This window comes from Crinia signifera, chromosome 1, assembly GCF_055691185.1.
Source record: "Crinia signifera chromosome 1, ASM5569118v1, whole genome shotgun sequence".
Classification (NCBI taxonomy): Eukaryota; Metazoa; Chordata; class Amphibia; order Anura; family Myobatrachidae; genus Crinia; species Crinia signifera.
In genome coordinates, this window is record NC_139217.1 from 307361036 (window position 1) to 307381656 (window position 20621).

The window sequence follows — 20621 nt, forward strand, 5'->3', positions numbered from 1 at the left end:
AGTCAAGCTGCATGCAAGAGAGGACAAATTACTTTATTCTGGTCCGTTCACAACCAGCGTTCGTTCACACGGGGATCGATGCACGTGCGGCCACGGCGAGCAGACTGTTTGCTGGGAGCACACACCCAAGGCTGCGGCTGGGGGGGTATGGGGCGGCGGCAAATTGTTGCGCCCATGGGAACATCCAGCATTTCATGGGCGTTCCCTTGGTAAATCGTGATGTCGGTGCCGGACAGCTCACATCACCAGATGCCAGATGCCCACCCACTTCCTCCCGAGGGTGCACGCAAATCTAAGTGACCTTAGAGTCACATGTTCCACATCATTCGATGGTACACCCACAGGCAGCAAATGGATGTTTAACATAAACATGGCTGAACACAAGCTGCAGGGGGGGGGGGGGCGGTGGCGGCGTACCACCATTCGCAGGGCGGGTTCTGGTTGACTCGCAAGGGTGCGAATTTGCATCCGAGCGAATCAACCAGAATAACCCCCAACTGAGAGTCTATTCATGTACATGGTGTAAATGTGTTCGACTGAGCATTAGGCCCTAGTGTGTTATCATGTCTGTTTTTTTATATTTCCACTTCATTTAAGTAAGTCTGGGGCAGATGTATTAAGCCTTAACAAGAGATAAATGCAAGGGTTATAAGGAGAGATAAACGTCCAGCCAATCAGCTCCTTACTGACTTTTTTCAAACACAGCCTGTGACATGGCAGTTGGCAGGTGATTGGCTGGGCATTTATCTCTCCTTATCACCCTTGCATTTATCTCTTGTTAAAGCTTAATATATCTGCCCCAATGTTTGGTACTTGTTTCCTAGAACGGCCACAATCGCGGGCATCGTGTACCTTAAAGTTAAGGTACACGATGGCCGCGATGGACCCGATTTCCTTTGAAATCAGGTCCATTTTGCCGGCAAAGGCAAAATCGGGGGCATTGCGTCGGTCGCGTGCATTAACATTGCCCCCGACGCGACCGACGCGATGCCCGCGATTTTGCCATAGACTTCAATGTTAAATTATTTTTAACATTGAAATCGGGAGCATCGCGTCGGTCTTGTGCCATTATAATGGCACAAGATGAGATGGACTTGATTAAGTCCATCTCACATAGGAAACAATGTGAAATGGGCCAATATGGGCCCGTCGCCACCCCACGATTGGCGCCAACCTGAAGCGTGGCGAGCGCAGCGAGCCCGCGAGGGGCGGCGGTACGCGTCTTCCGACCTTTTCATACCCCTTCTATCCACGTCGGCGTGGAGTTGAGAATATAAAGTGTGGCAAGCGCAGCGAGCCACTGAGCCCGAAGCGTGGCGAGCGCAGCGTGCCCCGCGAGGGGACGTGTATACCTGTGAAGTTATACGCGTCCCCTCGCCACGCTTCGGGCTCGGTGGCTCGCTGCGCTCGCCACACTTTATATTCTCAACTCCACGCCGACGTGGATAGTAGGGGTATGAAAAGGTCGGAGGACGCACACCGCCGCCCCTCGCGGGCTCGCTGCGCTCGCCACGCTTCGGGTTGGCGTCAATCATGGGGTGGCGTTAAGGGTGTAAAATTAGGGGTCTGGGGAATATTTCACATTTAATCCAATGTAAAATAGGGTCCCAGGGACCCTATTCACATTTGATTCAATGTAAAAATCGCATCGATCGCGTCGGTCGCATCGCATGCGATTTGACCTAATGTTTTTTGGTTAACAACATGATTTTTCATTAATTTATCTCGTGAGCAAAGATCAGGAATCTAATGTGTAGCATAAATGTCAAACATAATTTTTGCTAGAAATAAGCATTTCTTAGAGGTGTAGTGCTTGTTCAGCCATACCTGTGGGGATCTCGGAATGCTGGTATAATCTTTGCACATTCTCTTTTGCAGAAAGTGCCTTCAATCCAGGATTTTTGAGACTGGAAAAAAATAGAACATTATCATATGATATTTATATAGAAAATCAACTCACGCTGATGAATGGCGGTTAACTCATGCCAGGCATCTAGCGCTGCATGACATATTGAGGCTAGATGTATGAGGGCACATCTTTACCACAATGATTATTAATGCAAACATTCTATTATAGTAGAGATGAGCGGGTTCGGATCCTAGAGATCCGAACCCCCACGAACTTACCTGATCCGAGGCCGGATCCGAGGATTTCACCGGGTCCCCCCATCTTTCCGAGTCCAGATCGCTAAAACGTCATCATACCGCGACGGATTCTCGCGAGACCGGGGGATATATAGTTCCCGGCGGTCGGCGCCATTTTCAAACAGGCTGGTGATTTCAGACAGCATGGATGTGTCTGCTGAGGGGTATGAGGGGGAAACCTGCTGGGGGGGGGGGATGATTAATGCATAGAGGGGGCTGCTAGTGCTACAGAGGGGACTGCATTATTTTAATAAAAAAAAAAATTCAAAGCAAAAATTTTTTTTTTTCATTACTGCTGCCAGTGCCCAAGGTGCCCGCATGTGTGCTGCATCAGTCCAGGGTTGCCCACATGTGTACTGTATCCATCCAGGGGTGCCCACATGTGTGCTGTATTTGTCCAGGGGTGCCCACATTTGTGCTGTATCAGTCCAGGGGTGCCCACGTGTGTACTGTATCCATCCAGAGGTGCCCACATGTGTGCTGTATTTGTTCAGGGGTGCCCACATTTTTTGTGCTGTATCAGTCCAGGGGTGCCCACATGTGTACTATATCCATCCAGGGATGCCCACATGTGTGCTGTATTTGTCCAGGGGTGCCCATATGTGTGCTGTATTTGTCCAGGGGTGCCCATATGTGTGCTGTATTTGTCCAGGGGTGCCCACATGTGTGCTGTATTTGTCCAGGGTGCCCACATGTGTGCTGTATCAGTCCAGGGGCGCCCGTATGTGTACTGTATCCATCCAGGGGTGCCCACATGTGTGCTGTATTTGTCCAGGGGTGCCCACATGTGTGCTGTATAATTCTATGGGTGCTCCCATGTGTCATGTATCAGTCCAGGGGTGCCCGCATGTGTGCCGTATAATTCCAGGGGTGCCCCCATGTGTCCCGTATCACACCAGGGGAGCTGACCTTTTTTTTAATGAAAATAAAAAGGTTTTTTTTTGCATATGTTGTAACATAATTAATTAAGGCAAAGGACAGCTCTTGCGTTAAGAGCTGTCCTTTGCGGTGAGAGTCGGCGGGTCCCAGCAGGTCCCGGCGGCTCCCCTCTCCCTCACACACCCGGCGCTGCTGCTGCTGCGCCGGGCTCTCCTCCTATCTGCACCCGGAAGAGGATCAGTGCAGGGAGGAGGTCACAGGTCCGGGCAGCACAGCTCTGTGCTGCCCGGACACAGGTGAGGGGGGAGGGGGCGATGCGGGGCGGCGGGGGTCGACGCGGGGTGGCAGAGGGTTGCGGTAGAGGCCCATTGGCTTCTATGGGGCATCGCCAGATTTTTCTGGCGATGCCCCCCGCCGCGGTAACCCGGCGGGGGATGCTTACAGCATCCCAAAATGCGGTAAAAACCCAGATAACGGGGTTTTTACCGCATTTTTCGCTTAGAGAATCTCCCCCTATGTGCCTTATTCTAGTTCACTCTTTCTGAAAAAAACCTTCTTAGATGGACAAAACCAAATCTAATTCTCTCTGCACATTTTACATCTGTCCCCTTGCAGTGCACATGGTTTTGTCCATCTAATAAGGATTTTGGCAGAAAGAATGAACTAGAATAGGGCCCTAAGTGTGCCGTATCAGTCTAGTGTTTGTGTCGCCCACTTGTGTCGCTTATCATAGTTATCCAACTACTTCTGTGCAACCTTTTGGCCTAAAAACAATATTGTGAGGTGTTCAGAATAGACTGGAAATGAGTGGAGATGAATGCTATTGAGGTTAATAATAGCGTAGGAGCAAAAACAAAACCAAAATTCTGCGATTTTAGCAGTTTTTATGTTGTTGTTTTTTAAAAATCAGAACCCAAAACCCAAAAATCCAAACACAAAACATTTATGGGGTGTTTTGGCAAAACCCATTAGAACCCAAAACCTGAAGGTAATCAGAACCCAAAACACGAAAAGTGGCCGGTGCACATCCCTATATTATAGAGCCATACTCAGCTGGAAGAGCTCAGTCACCCCAGGGCAATATCATACTGCCAACCCTCAGAAGGGTAGAAAGATGAACGGTTATTATGGACTACGTTTATACTTTTGTACTGCTTGATAAACCACCTCCTAATTAAGCATACCTGTCAATTTTAACATAATTACACTGAAATTTCGTGGTAAATTCACTAAAAAAATTGAAATTGAAAAGTTGGAGTTGTTGCCCATAACAACTAATAAGATTGGTACTCTTTACCTAGAACGGCGCCCATCGCGACCATCGCGATCATCGTATGCACTAAAAAATGGGTGCGATGCGATGCCCACGATGGCCGCGATTTCCTATAGGGATCAATGTTAAAAGTCAGATTGGACGCGATTTTAGTGTTCAATGCCTCAATGCCCGCGATTTTTCCATAGGAAACAATGTTAAATGGGCCACAGAGTCTGAAATGGCCCCCACAATTGTTAACGCCACCCCACGATCAACGTCAACCCGAAGCGTGGCGAGGGCAGCGAGCCCGCGAGGGGCGGCGGTACGCGTCCTCCGACCTTTTCATACATGCGCTCGCCACACTATTCTATTCTCAACTCCACGCCGACGTGGATAGTGGGGGTATGAAAAGGTCGGAGGACGCGTACCGCCACCCCTCGCGGGCTCGCTGCGCTCGCCACGCTTCGGGTTCACGTTGATCGTGGGGTGGCGTTAAAAATTGTGGGGGCCATTTAAGACTTCAGGGGGACTATTAGGGCTCTGTGGCCCATTTAACATTGTTTCCTATGTAAAAATTGCGGCCATTGAGGCATTTAACACTAAAATCGCGTCCAATCTGACTTTTAACATTGATCCCTATGGGAAAATCGCGGGCATCACGGGCATCGCGTTGCACCCGTTTTTTATGTGCATACGATGACCGCGATGCCCGCGATTTTTTACCCCCGACGCCCGCGATGCCAATCGCGGGCGCCGTTCTAGGTAAAGAGTACCATAAGATTTTAGCTATTATTTCTCTATTGCATCCTAGATAATGACAGACAGTATGATGAATGGTCGATATAGGGAAAATTTTGGAACCTTTAGTAAATTAAGTCAAGTAAAGTCAAATTTATTATCATCGGCAAAATTAAAAGAAACTCTACACAGATGAAATTACAGTGTACACAGGAGGTTATTCTGGTTGATTTGCTCGAATGAGCACATTTAGGCACTGGAGGGATACACTAGCAGAAGCCAAGCACTGTGGTTAATACCCTTTGTTTTGGGGATTTTACAATATTCAGACGCTCCATCAAGCCTGTTTCTGTGATCATGCATTTCTCATATTTCTCATGCTGTATCAAGTTCATTGTTTGGATTGTCTAGTTAAAAGTGTCCAACCATAAGGACCCATTTCACAGCCACAAACTCCAAAAACCTCTATATACAGTATGAGGGTCTTGGAATCCACACCCCTGATGAAGTCATTATGACGAAGCACATTAGGTTTCCAGTTCATATCCACCAAGAACTGACTGCATAATGGATTGTGTTAATTTTGTATTTTTTACATTTTATATTTTGTTTTAATATCATATGATATAAACTGTGTGATATAGTTCTACTAAGAAATTTTACTCATTTGAGTAGTGGAGGTATACTTAGAGCGCACTCTAAGGGCGTCTATACTGTATATCTTCTTCCCCCTTTCCTCTACCAACAGGGAGGTTACATAGAGCTGCTGCAACCCCTTCTTAGCGCAAACGAGGGTCTTTTTTATATATATATATATATATATATATGTAATATTCAACAAACAACATTCATGCGTACAATGGATGGAATAGACGGTTATGTATGCAGCTTGTATGTGCCCTCAAAATTCTTGAGTTAACTTAAATCTAATGCAGATGCAAATAGATAAATTAAGTCTATCCGACGTTCCAAAAATTACTTAAAAGTAGGTTCAGAAATCCATGACTATCTCAAATCTGCCCCACAGGGCCTTATTCTGGTTCACTCTTTCTGACAAAATCTCTCTTAGATGGACAAAACCAAGTGCACTGCAGGTGGGGCAGATGTTACTTGTGCAGAGAGAATTAGATTTGGGTGGGGTTTTACTTCAAAGTGAGATCTATATTGCAGTGTAAAAATAATGCAGCCAGTATTTACCCTGCACAGAATCAAAATAACTCCCCCAAATCTAATTGCACATGTTACAGCTGCCCCCCCTGCAGTGCACATGGTTTTGTCCATCTAAGAAGGATTTTGTCAGAAAGAGTGAACTAGAATAAGGCCCTAAATCTCCGGGTCTAAAATTTAGACCCAGTGATTTGCTCTATTACATAGGGTTTTTCGCCTGTGTGAAAGAATCTTTCCGGATCTTAAACTCCATGTCCCCAACCCTGGTCATTTCATTAAGATCCGGATCGACTCTTTTACACAGAAAAATTACCCATGTATTTCATGAAATTACCAGGTGGAACGGCTTCACCTTGGAATTTCATTTTATGTGTGAAAGGGGTTTTAGTAACCTCTCTCACTGCTCTAAAAAAGCTATAAATACTCTGCAGCGGAGTTTTACCAATATGAATTAGGAATAATGTTACTTGTTTAAGACCTGATGCACGCTGGTTGGTCACAAACTGCACCCACATTTTGTGCACAGAATTTTATTTTCCTGCATTGCTTGTATCTTTGCAAAGCCCTGTTCATGGCACTATGCCATTCGCATCAGGACGCATGTGTGCAAGCATATACTTTATACAGTAAATGTACTTGGAAATATGCATATTTGCAACTATTAGCCCTATATCTGCAGATATATGCAACCAAGATCTCTGTATTATCTGATTATTATGTAGTTATTTTCTCACTCAGTGTGCAATTGGGATACAAAATGTTGTTTTCCTAGACAGAATTACCCCTCCCTTTTGGCACCTGAGTGAGACACCTCTGATTAAGCAGCTTACCAACAAAAGTGTTGTGCATATTTGCAACTATCCACCAATATATTGCCCACAGTTATGACACAAAATCATTGAAGTTTGCCTCTGTAACAACATCCCTCGTTATGTCCCTTCGGTTGTATGTGTACATACAACAGATACTGGGCCAGATTCTCTAAGCTTCAAAAGTGCTAAAATGGAGAATGATAAACAGCCAGCCAATCAGCTCCTGCCTGTTATTTTTCAAATCCAGCCTGTGACATAACAGGTGGCTGGCTGTTTATCACTCTCTATTTTATCACTTTTGAAGCTTAGAGAATCTGGCCCACTGTCTTTGATTACTCATAGTTCCAGAGCATGCACAGTACAAATACATGCATGTGGGCATTTGCTTAACACCAGTCTCATAAACAAATCAATACATCATTAGGAGAGCATAAAATAAGATCTAGACTAAACCTAATTGCAAGACCTTAAACTTTCCCACAAACTCATGTGAATCTGTGAAATTCCTAAATAAGCAATATTGCAGACCAATATAATATACTGCGTAGCAAGCCATTAATGCAAGGAGTTCGATATCATTTGGCGACAGTCAGTATACTGACATCGGAATTCTGGCTGCCGGTATGCCTACGGCGGGGGTGCAAAAGCACTTTGCTTGCATGCTGCGCTCACCATGCTGCAGAATAAGTTGCTCGCTTCATTTCCCACAGGTTCTATTCTCACTCCTTGGGGGGGGGTCACAGACCCTCACAATAAAGAATAGCTTATGTTGGTCAATGATCGCGACTGTCCAGCAGTTGAAAAGAAGAGATTTCTGCATCAGCATTGTGACCGGGGGGATTCCGACTGTCGGAAAATCAACTGCTACCCTAATACAAGTAATGGTGAACCACAATTAAATGATTATTTTAAGCTTGTTATTCACAATCGTTCCTGATTTAAATAGTCCATTTGATTGAGGGTGTTACTTTAGTAAATGGAAAGTCTTGAAAAAGTGAGACTTGATGCTCTGATTTTTCTGCATTGTCTCGGTTTAGTCTATCATTGCCCAGTTTAGGGCCATATTCAGACTTGATTGATGACTGCATGTAGATAGGCCAACCCAGACAGAAAGAAAACAGGAATATTTGAAAGAGAATTGAAAGAGAATTGTGAATAAATTCACTATCCACTTGCAAATCCATATGCAATTCACAAACCATCTAATGATTATTCTAGTCTGTGCCAATGTCCCTTCCACAAATCTGCAACAGAGACAGGCTAAACCAGGCATGTCCAACGGTGGCCCTCCAGATGTTGTGAAATTACACATCCCAGTATGCTTTGCCACAGTTTTGCTATTAGAGAATGCTAAAACTATTGCAAAGCATGCTGGGGTGTGTAGTTTCAAAACATCTGGAGGGCCAACGTTGGACATGCCTAGGCTAAATGATGCCGGTGCTGACCCTCTCTGGAAATGCCTATGTTTTTTTCTGAAACTCCTAGAAAACAGCAGGTTTCCAACCCCCAAACACCAGGTTCCTATCAGTCAACCATCGGACACATTGCTTTTACAATCCATAAATAAAATGATACACATTTATTAAACAATAATAACATAAACATATGAATGTATGAATAATCAAAATGTAGTGCTCAATGGGAAAAAGTTGTATAAAATTGCTAACATATATTGATCGGGTAAATATCGATCCCTTGCTATACGCTATACTGGCCTGTCTGCTCCTGCAGGTTAGCAGTTTATCAAATATATTTATTGGGTGCTAATATTATTTCTAGATTTTAGTGCTATGTTTCATTTTAAACAATTTTTTTCATCAAGTGCTGGCAATCTGCTATTTGAATGTTTGTTTATATTGGAGTTTTATTGCCTGACTTGTAATTGGGGAGGGGGGGATTGCTCAGGCTTTGATTAGTGGTATTGACTTCACATGGACAGGATCCATCATTTATAAGGGAGCTTCACTAGGCTGTTGTTGTTTTTTTTTTTTTAAAGGGTTCAATAATGAAACAACAAATTCAGGACATATTCAGGATGAAAACAGATGAAACCATCACCAACACATCTTCAAGCCTGAGAAAGTTTTAAAACTCTTTTGCATCAACCTCTAAAATTGAACGTATGTACCTAACCTGCATTCCTATATACTCACACTGTCACTTTACTGCCTGTTTGTATATGTGATACAGCAATTATAATAACATAATCTGCTTCTATATTGTACTACCTGTGTTTGAAAATGTAGACATTACTACCTTGCTAATTGGAGCCATATTAGCCTGGTGTCTGCTTCGCCAAATACAGGGTAACTCCACAACTTAAAACATTTACTTCACTGCAAGCCATAGCATTGTATGCAATATATATTCAGCTGTGCTAGTCAGCGTGCACTCACATATATGTAGGGTTTATATATGACTATCTGAGCAACACCAGTAAGCTGGTATTAACTATTGTCTACTAAGTCTAATATAACTCTCTGCCTATATAACTCTGTTCAAATACACCATGTACTACAAATTATTGCTCTGCTTCGCTCTCCATGGTTTTCTCTCAAAATCAGTCTCTTCTCTCTCTCTCTCCCTGAAACTCAGCCCTCTATACACATTCAGCCTCCATTATCCACACCCCTCTTATTAACACTCATGAGATTTTTACATATCTCTCTACATTGACAATAACATCCACAGATTGTCGCCATAAACAACATTCACAAACCACCTGCAGCTATACTATCTCTCTCTATTGCTTCTATTAGCTGGTGACATTTCACTTAATTCAGGCCCCAGCTGCTTGCCCCACTCGCAGACACCCAACTCTCAGGAACATAGTAATCCAGCTAACCTCATAAACATCAAATGCCTCCCTTCATCCCCCTAAATCACTAAAATGTGCGTTATGGAATGCACGCTCTGTTGGCAACAAGTTAACATCCATCAACGACCTCTTCATTTCAAACAACTTCAACCTGCTGGCCATAACAGAACATGGCTCTCACAATCAGACACAGCCTCCCCTGCAGCCCTGTCACACGGTGCTCTCCACTTCACACACACCCCCAGGCCTGGTGACAGAAGAGGAGGTGGGGTTGGAATATTACTATCCTAATCCTTCACATCCACAGTTATACCACAGGTTCCATCACTCACATTCACATCATTTGAAGTACATTCCATCAAAACTTACACTCCTTTCTCACTGCTGTTGCAGCTATCTATCGCCCACCTGGGCAGCCAACACGATTTCTGGAAGATTTTTCTGCCTGGCTCTCTCACTTCCTTTCCTCTGACATCTCAACCATCATCATGGGTGACTTCAACATTGCTATTGATAGCCCAAAATCTGCTGCTCATGCCTCCAAACTACTCTCTCTAACCTCCTCTCTCGGCCTCTCCCAATGGACTGACTCCTCTACTCATCGGGATGGCCACTGCCTTGATCTGGTATTCACTAAGCTGTGCCCAGTGTCTGAATTCACCAATACTCCTTTCCCTCTCTCAGGTCATAACCTTATCTCCTGCATGCTGTACTCTAGTACTTCTTACTCAAAAACACTAAAATCCTTTAATCCACCTCAAGCCCGCAGAAATATTAATGATATTAATTTTCAAGTACTCTCCTCCTCACTGCAACAGCTTGCTCCTATTTCTGCATTCACTACTCCTGAGATGGCGGTATCACACCTAAACCTAACTCTCAAAACAGCCCTGGATGAAGTGGCTCCAGTTACCAACCACATTCCACGTAGGCCTAGAAGCCAACCGTGGCACTCTAAATTAACGAGACACCTACAAAATATCTCACGCAAAGCTGAGCATAAATGGCATAAATCTCACAGTCCAATGGATTTCTTTACATATAAGACTATCTACCAGTCCTATACTTAAGCCCTGGAAACTACCAAACAAACATATTTCCTAACTCTCATTTCTGCTCAAGCTTCTAACCCAAAACGTCTTTTTAATACATTTAAATCCCTTCTCAACCCTCCCTCACCCAATCCACCAACCACTATCCATGCACAAGATCTTGCTTCCTACTTCAGGGATAAGATTGACAAGATCAGAGATGAATTGATATCCTCCAACTCAGTTGGTGATATGCTCAATTCCATACCTGAGCCCTCTGACGCATTTACTTCATTTGATCCCACAAATGAAGATGAAGTATCTGCACTTTTCTCTTCCTTCCACTCTGCTACCTCTCCTCTTGACCCGATACCCTCACAAATAAGTAAATCTCTGTCTCCTGTGCTCATCCCAATCTTAACTAAAATCTGTAACCTCTCTTTCTCTACTGGTGGTTTCCCTTCATTGTTCAAACACGCAGTTATTACTCCGATTCTGAAAAAATTGAATTCTGATCCAAGCTCTCTCTCAAACTACCTTCCCATTTCTCAACTTCCATGCAGCTCCAAACTACTTGAAAGACTTGCCTACACTCGCCTCACACACTTTCTTAACTTGCACAACTTAATGGACCCACATCAGTCAGGCTTTCGTGCCCAACACTCCACAGAGACAGCACTGACTAAAGTTGTGAATGATCTGTTCACTGCTAAGTCTAAAGGCCACCATTCACTACTAATTCCTCTAGATCTCTATGCTGCTTTTGACACTGTTGACCACACACTTCTCATACAAACACTACAATCCATAGGTCTTAAAGACACAGCCCTCTCTTGGTTCTCATCCTACCTATCTAACCGCTCCTTTAGTGTTCGTTTCTCTGATTCTACCTCCTCTTCGCTACCTTATTGAGTTGGAGTACCCCAGGGTTCAGTTTTAGGTCCTATGCTTTTCTCTATCTATACCTCATCTCTTGGCAAACTAATCAGCTCCTTTGGATTTCAGTATCATCTGTATGCGGATGATACTCAGCTCTACCTATCCTCCCCAGACCTGTCCCCATCTGTATTGAGCCGTGTCTCTGAATGCCTTTCTGCTGTTTCATCCTGGATGTCATCTCGCCACCTCAAACTTAATATCTCAAAAACATAATTAATTATATTTCCGCCAATAAATAGTAGTTACCAACCTGATATCTCTATTGCTGTTGAGAAGATGACAATCACTCCTACCTCTCAAGCTCGATGCCTAGGTGTTATCCTTGACTCAGAACTTTCCTTTGTACCCCATATTAAATCTGTCTCAAAATCATGCCACATGCACCTAAAAAACATATTTAAAATTTGCCCTTACCTTACACAAGGCACTGCAAAAACTCTAATCCATGCTCTCATCATCTCACGCACTGATTATTGCAATAGTCTCCTTATTGGCCTTCCCCAATACAGACTCTCACCACTACAGTCCATTATGAATGCAGCTGCAAGGCTAATCTTCCTAGCCAGACGTTCATCGTCTGCAAAGCTACTCTGTCAGTCACTTCATTGGTTACCTGTATTCTATCGTATTGAATACAAAATTATTTTACTTACACACAAAGCCATAAGCCCAAGTGTGTTGATTCCGATACCATCCCTATTGAATTATAGAATATTTATTTATTTTACTCTAATTTGTAGTTTTTGTTGTATATTTTCATTTCTTGCTGATTAATAAACCCTGCTGCCTCAATTTGTGATCCTCCTTACTTTCCATCTATCAAGACAGTTCTTTAAGACTAAAAAAGCGACACTATTTTGACACTTGAGAATGTAGTTTCTTGCTCCATAAATTGAGTAAACTACCAAACGTATTCTTGTTTTAATTCACCTATCTGTACTGAGGTCCAAAGTGTGTAGTATGTCTATTTGCTTTTTATAAAAAGAAGAAGTGCAAACTTTAATGGAATCCATAAAAAAAAAAAAATTATAATAGGGGTATGCTATAGACCACCAAATATAAACGAAAGGGAAGAGTCTCTTCTTTTAAACCAAATCAAACAATCATTAAATCAGGGTCAGGTATTAATTATGGGGGATTTTAATTTACCCGACATTGATTGGGAAAACGAAACAGGTAAATCAGCAAGAAGCAATGGGTTCTTAAGCTTACTTAAAGACCAGTTTATTTCACAAACGGTAGAAGATCCAACTCGTGATGAGGCACTCTTGGACTTAGTATTAACAAATAACACAGACTTAGTTTCAAACACAAAAGTAATTGAACAATTAGGGAACAGTGATCACAATATGGTTTAACTTGAAATCAACTTCAGTAAATTACATCAAAAAGGATCTACAAAAATACTAAACTTCAGAAAAGCGAACTTTGAATTATTCAGGGAAGCCCTAACAGGAATTGGGTGGGAAACGGTTATGGAGGGAAAAAATGCAGAGGAAATGTGGGATACTCTAAAAAAGGTGCTTGATTCACTAACTATTGAATACATTCCTAAAGTAAATAAAGGTAAATTCAATAAAAAAAGCCACCATGGTTGGACAAAAAAGTAAGGTCAGCTATCAACAATAAAACAAGAGCATTTAAATTCTATAAAAATAACTTGAATGAGGAGGCGTTCGCAAAATACAAAGAATCAAACAAAACTTGTAAAGGGGTAATCAAAGCAGCTAAAAGATTATATGAAGAGCGCATAGACACTGAAAGCAAAACCAACCCAAAGAAGTTTTTTAAATACATAAATAGTAAACGTTTAATTAAGGAAAATGTAGGCCCACTAACTGATACTAGTGGAAAAAGTGTTACTGAGGACAAGGGAAAAGCAAAACTGTTAAATGAGTTCTTCTCATCAGTATTTACTAAGGGAGAGCAGACTGTGGAACGAACATTTACCACAAACGGGACAAATAAGCCAGATCTCATTGTGAATTTCACGCCAAAGGAAATAGTACTGAGGCTAAGCAAACTCAAAACAAATAAATCACCAGGGCCAGATGGGATTCATCCGAGGGTATTAATGGAATTAAGGGATGAACTAGCTACCCCCCTACATTATATCTTTAGCAAGTCACTATCGTCAGGTATAGTACCAAAAGATTGGAGAATAGCAGAGGTAGTGCCAATATTCAAAAAAGGAAGATCCGCTAATTACAGACCCGTTAGTTTAACATCAATTGTGGGTAAAGTATTTGAAGGACTTTTAAGAGATGGTATCCAGGAATATTTAGACCATCACCGTCTACTCAGTACTAACCAACATGGGTTCGTGAAAAATCGTTCATGCCAAACTAATCTACTAGTGTTCTATGAAGAGGTTAGCAAAAACCTTGATAATGGAAATGCTGTAGCTGTGATTTTCCTAGATTTCGCTAAAGCATTTGATACTGTCCCACACAAGAGATTGATTAATAAAATGGAGAACCTAGGATTGGGTGAAAATATATGCAGATGGGTAGGGAATTGGCTATGTAATAGAGAACAAAGAGTGGTTGTGAATGGTGCCGTATCAGATACGATACCGGTACTAAGTGGAGTGCCCCAGGGTTCGGTTTTGGGGCCCATTCTGTTTAACATTTTTATTAACGATATTGGGATAGGGTTACTCAGCAATGTATCCATCTTTGCAGATGATACAAAACTTAGCAAAGTCATCAAATCATCAGAAGATGTCACCATGCTTCAAAATGATCTTGCAATTCTAGATGAGTGGGCAAAAAAATGGAAGATGAGGTTCAATGTAGATAAATGTAAGGTTATGCACCTTGGGAGACACAACCAGTGTGCAAGTTACAACCTTAGCGGAGAGGAACTGGGTAATTCCATACTTGAAAAGGATCTAGGAGTCCAAATAGACAGCAAACTGGGATGTAGTGCCCATTTTAATGTAGCTACAAAAAAGGCCAACAAAATTCTGGCATGTATTAAGAGAGGAATGGAAACTAGGGACTCAAGGGTAATTATGCCACTGTATAAAGCATTGGTGAGACCTCACCTCGAGTACGGAGTGCAGTTCTGGGCCCCACACTATAAAAAGGACATCATAGAATTAGAAAAAATCCAAAGGCGAGCAACAAAGCTTATTAGGGGAATGGAGAATTTAAGCTACGGGGAGAGATTAAGCAATTTGGGACTATTTACATTGGAAAAGAGACGTTTAAGGGGGGACATGCTCAACGTGTACAAGTATATCAAGGGCCAATATAAGGAACTGTCACACACCCTCTTTTCTACTAGAAAGGAATCTAGGACACGAGGGCACGAGTATAGATTAGAAGAAAAAAAGATTTCATTCAGCTAGTAGAAAGAATTTCTTTACGGTCAGAACAGTCAAACTCTGGAACTCTCTTCCCAGAGAGGTGGTAACGGCTGGCTCATTAAATGCGTTCAAGGTAAAGTTGGACAAGCATTTACTGGATAAAAACATCCATGTGTACAAATAAGAAATATAATCTGTCTGTAAAATATCAGAACATTCCAAATCAGCAATGGATATCTATACCAGGTTGAACTAGATGGAGTCTTTTTTCAGCCTTACCTACTATGTAACCTATGTAACCATGCAATGATGCTCATCCGTTGACTGTATAAAAATGGTGGTAACTCTTGCTATCCTTACCAAGCACAAACATTTGAAAGATGGGCATCTTAGAAGAGAGCATAGAAAGTGCATTACAAAACACATACTGTCCTAAAATGGATTTTAAGAATGAGATAGATACAATCTTCTGGTGGTGGAGATGTCGGTGGTCGAAAGATAGACCACAGGGATCCTGAAATGGAGAATCCTGACAGGGGCTTCGTAAGTGACATAACCCTCTTCCCCTACTACCGTAACCCACCCTGCATGCAGTCTAACCCTAACCCTAACCATAACCCCCCACATACCCGCAGTCTGACCCTAACCCTCCCTGCTAGTGCCCAAACCTAATCAATGTACCCTGCCACCTAAACTTAACCTAGGATCCTTCCTCACAGTCTAACCCAGATTCTGAACACCCCCATTGAATCCTAACCCTTTGTTCTCCCCTAGGGCCTAAACCTAACCCCTTCCTTAGTCTGACCCTAACCTGCCCCAGCATACTTACATTCGGGAAGACAGCCATCAGGATTTCGGTGTCAGCATCCTCCTCCATATTAAAGTTATGATGGCAGTCGGGATTTCAGTGCCAGGATTCTGTCAGCTGTCACCCAAACCCCTAATAAAATAGCTACATCCCTTTCAAAACAATACAGCATAAAAAGCATACACTTCTCTAGTAGCTACAAAGCCTAAAAAAATGGCAATATCCTTTAATATGTTCTTCGTTTAGACAAAAATTTGTAATTGCACGAACACAGACGCCTTCTGAAATCAGGAGCATTATTACTTTCCTGCAGGCATTGTCTATTTGGCAAAAGGCCTTCCCAAATAATCTTAGGATTAACTATCACAGCACCAAACAACAGCAGGGCTGTACGGCGGTATGTGCTACTGAGAATGACTAAAGCAACAGAGGCAGCTATTGTTTGCTTTAGTAATATATTGATGCTATATATATATATATATATATATATATATATATATATATATATATACTGTATATATATAAAACAATGGTGTGGCACTCGGAAATGAATCCCATAGATGTAGAATGGCAACGTTTCAGTTTTTATAAACGGTTTTTCAAGCTTGAAAACATTTTCTAAGAAGTGAAACACTGACATACTACCTCGTCTATGAAATTCATTTCCGAGTGCCTTACCCAGTCATAGGTAAAGTAAACAAGCTGTATGTTGCCAAGCGCTTTGGAGGTGTACCCCCATCCTCAGGGCACAAGAGACAGGCAAGGTGCCCTGAGGAAGAGGTTACACCTCGAAAGCGCTTGGCGCAAATACCTCCTTCTTTTAGATTGTATACATGATACATTTTGAGGGCATCTGAATTGTTGTTCATGCAGAGTTCCAACATAGGGCCAGATGCACTAAGCTTCAAAAGTGAAAGTGATAAACAGCCATCCAATCAGCTCCTACCTGCCATATCACAGAGTGTGTTTGAAAAACGCCGCCCCACATGGACGAAATCCCACTCATGTGCATGGCTATGATTTAGTTTCATATGTATATGGCTCAGCACTAAAACAAGTAGAGGCACTCCAGCGGACTTAGAAATAAAGGTTTAATGTGCAATGTTTCCGATGTTTTGGGGCAATAACCGCCCCGTCTTCAAGGTTGTTTGCAATCGGAAACATTGCACATTAAACCTTATTTTTAAGTCCACTGGAGTGCCTACACTTATTTTAGTGCTGAGCCATATACCTTACTCCTGGAAGGCACCAGCTGCTCTTCACAACGGGAGTGGTGGGCTGATACAACGACTATATATATATATATATATATATATATATATATATATATATATGTAGGATAGAACCAGCACGCACAATCCTCGTTTCCAACTGCTGGGGTGCCAAACTCAAGCCGCAATCCAAGGGGTACAGCCAAATACACAGTCTTAGTTTAGAGAGCACTCACCAGACTTCCAAAGTTTGATGCAAGGTAAAACTTTTAATACATCACCAGAGTCTTCATAACAATGTCGACGTTTCGAGCCACGTCAGGCCCTTTGTCAAGACAGAAATGAGTGTGGGTCACAGCCCCAGAAGACAACTCACCATAGACAATTACACCATTTAAATACCATGGGGGCAGGAAGTGAGGCTAGTGTACTAATTGGCTTTCTGCAGGAGGCACTTCCTGTCCCCATGGTATTTAAATGGTGTAATTGTCTATGGTGAGTTGTCTTCTGGGGCTGTGACCCACACGCATTTCTGTCTTGACAAAGGGCCTGACGTGGCTCGAAACGTCGACATTGTTATGAAGACTCTGGTGATGTATTAAAAGTTTTACCTTGCATCAAACTTTGGAAGTCTGGTGAGTGCTCTCTAAACTAAGACTGTATATATATATATATATATATATATATATATACATATACACACACATACACAAGTACTCCCCTTGGAAGGACTGCAGGCGGCACTCAGTGGAGTTAGTGTAAAAAGTTGATGGTGTTTATTGAATCATATCAATGTTTCAAGACATAAATGTCTCTTCTTCAGTATCACAAACAAAGAGACATTTATGTCTTGAAACGTTGATATGATTTAATAAACACCATCAATTTTTTGCACAAAGTTCACTGAGTGCCGCCTGCAGTCCTTCCAAGGGGAGTACTTGTATGTATGTATGCTCTGTAGGAAGATCTTGAAGTAGCTTTAGGCAAGTACCATCAGCTTTTTTCATAGAAAGAAAAAGCACTGCATAAAAGTAATTCAACTGCTGCTCAAAGACCAATCATAAAATATGTAATGATTACCAATAAGCAATTTGCATGCCAACCGAAACAGATTGATTTTTCTTGCAATTAAAAACTTGTGCGATAGTAATTGAAGACTGTACTACACCTGGGTTTATCAGCAGTACAGAAAAACTGTGCAAAAGGAACAACTCCGTATTAGTTTATTATGTGAAGTACAGAATACATATACAAATGACCAGCGGATGGGATGCCAGAGGGCAGAATATAGATTTCGGCATTTCAATGGAGGGTATCCCAACAGGGATCCAGTAAGTATACTTAATTCCCCCTAGCCCTCTCCTAACCCTAAATCCCCCCACACACCCTAATCCTATATCTTGTACACCACTGCATAAACCTATCCCCCACCCCACAGCCTAACCAACCCCCCATCTAGGAGTCTAACCCAAGCCATCCCAACAACAAATATAGGTATATGCTGCAAAAGGCACATAATAGAGATTTTATGTGCAAAATTAAACAATCCCATGCATATAATTCAAATATGATTTTGAAGTCCATTGTTTAAAATAATGTTTTCTGAACACATTCCTCTGTATCGAATTAATAACGGGGGGGGGGGGGGGGGGTAATAAATTCAGCTTCCTATTACCAATAGTCTAGAGCAGGGGCGGGAAACCTTTTTTCTTCCTAGCACCATTTGAAAATGTATAAAATCCTTTGGGGGCCATATCAAAATTAGCAACTTTAAAAGTACCCTGATTACCCCGTCACAGACCCACACTGCTGCTGCTGGACGAGCGTGAACTCACTCCCGCCCGCGTAACCACCTCACGCGAGTCTCCCTTTCTTGTCTCCCGTGCAGACAGACTGGAGGGTGGGCATTTCTGACAGGGGTTCCCCACTCCTGGTCTAGAGAGTTTAATATTACATTTTAAATAGAATCTGTAAGCCATTTTGCTGTCCAGGGATTATTTAGAATGTTCTTTGTCAAATTAATTAAATATTATAAAATAATCTGTTGATAAATAATTGCAATACAGCTAAATCACAAAGCTCAATTAACACACTTGGGTATATTAGGTCTTCAGCCTTGTTATCACAGATTGTAAACAGGAGCAAAGTTACAATGACAACAGCTGTGAAAAATGCTGGACCCAATCCTGTGCTGGGGGTTATTAAACTCGTACTTAGTCAACTCTTCAACCCACTACAGGAAACACTGTAGTGGCCCTTTCACATTGCAGCTTTAACACGGTATAGTGCCGTTTTTTTACCGTTTTAAAATGGGAACAGCTGCAGTGTGAAAGCTCCATAGTCAATTTACCGGTTACAGAATACCGGTATTTTTAAACGTGTCAAAAGCAGGATCCTACACGTTTCTGAGCCGTTTTCCCTGCTGTCTGAACAGCTCAGAAACAGTATTTGCTCCAAATGATAACCACACAAGGGTGATATGTTATCTCCCTGCATGATCCCCAAGCAGGAAGCAAGCAGGAAATAAACATTTAAAATTACATGGTATGGCTTTCCATGGGTGAAACGGGCTGAATCTGAAACCCCTTTCACATTACAGGTGAAAACTGATTCAAACAGATTCAACCAATTTAACCCCCAAGTAACATGTTTCAAGCCTCAGAACTAGAGCCGAAATGGGTAGGACACTGCTTTTTAACCGTTTAACAAATACCGGTATTTGTTAAACGGTTAAAGCACCCTAGAGCTTTCATACTGCAGCTCTACCCGTTTTAAAAGGCTAAAAAAAATGGCAATTTACCATTTAAAAGCTGTAGTGTGAAAGGGGTATCAAAGGTACAAAAACAGTATTTAAACTGCAATATACCATTTACAACATGCAATATGAAAGGGGTTTAACTGGCTTTTGACCCGTTTACAAAAACGGGTTGAAAGCAGGTTTGCAATGTAAAACCAGTATAAGAATCCTGGGATCTGTACACAAATGTCTATCACTGAGATAGCTAAAACAATGACATGGCACACATCTGTCTTCATATGAATAAAGACTTTTCTGAGCACACAAACTTTGTATTAGCTTACCCGAAAGTTATAAAAGGAAAATGACAAAAGTAGGCATCTCCATCATCTGTTCCACTGAATGTTGATGTCACCGTTGAACTAATATTATGGTACTCTTTACCTAGAAGGGCGCCCATCGTGGCCATTCCCATAGGGAAAAATTGACCCAATTTTCCTGTTCAATGCCTCAATTGACCCGATTTTTCCATAGGAAACAATGTTAAATGGGCCACAGAGGCCAAATAGGCACCCTGAAGTGTGAAATGGCCACCCCAATTGTTAACGCCACCCCACGATCAACGTCAACCCGAAGCGCGGCGAGCGCAGCGAGCCCGCGAGGGGCGGCGGTACGCGTCCTACAACCTTATCATACCCCCACTATCCACGTCGGCGTGGAGTTGAGAATAGAAGGTGTGGCGAGCGCACGCGGATACCTTCACAGGTA

General features: G+C 42.3%; 1 protein-coding gene across 3 annotated transcripts in view; it reads right to left on the reverse strand.

Moving 5' to 3' along the window:
• TRPM6 (transient receptor potential cation channel subfamily M member 6) overlaps positions 1–20621 on the reverse strand; it is a 155303-nt gene that overhangs the window by 121234 nt on the left and 13448 nt on the right. For all 3 annotated transcript variants that reach the window (XM_083186111.1, XM_083186112.1, XM_083186113.1), the window contains exon 2: positions 1828–1907. In XM_083186111.1, the coding sequence (XP_083042237.1) occupies positions 1828–1907 (80 nt within the window). The remainder of the gene's footprint in view (positions 1–1827; positions 1908–20621) is intronic.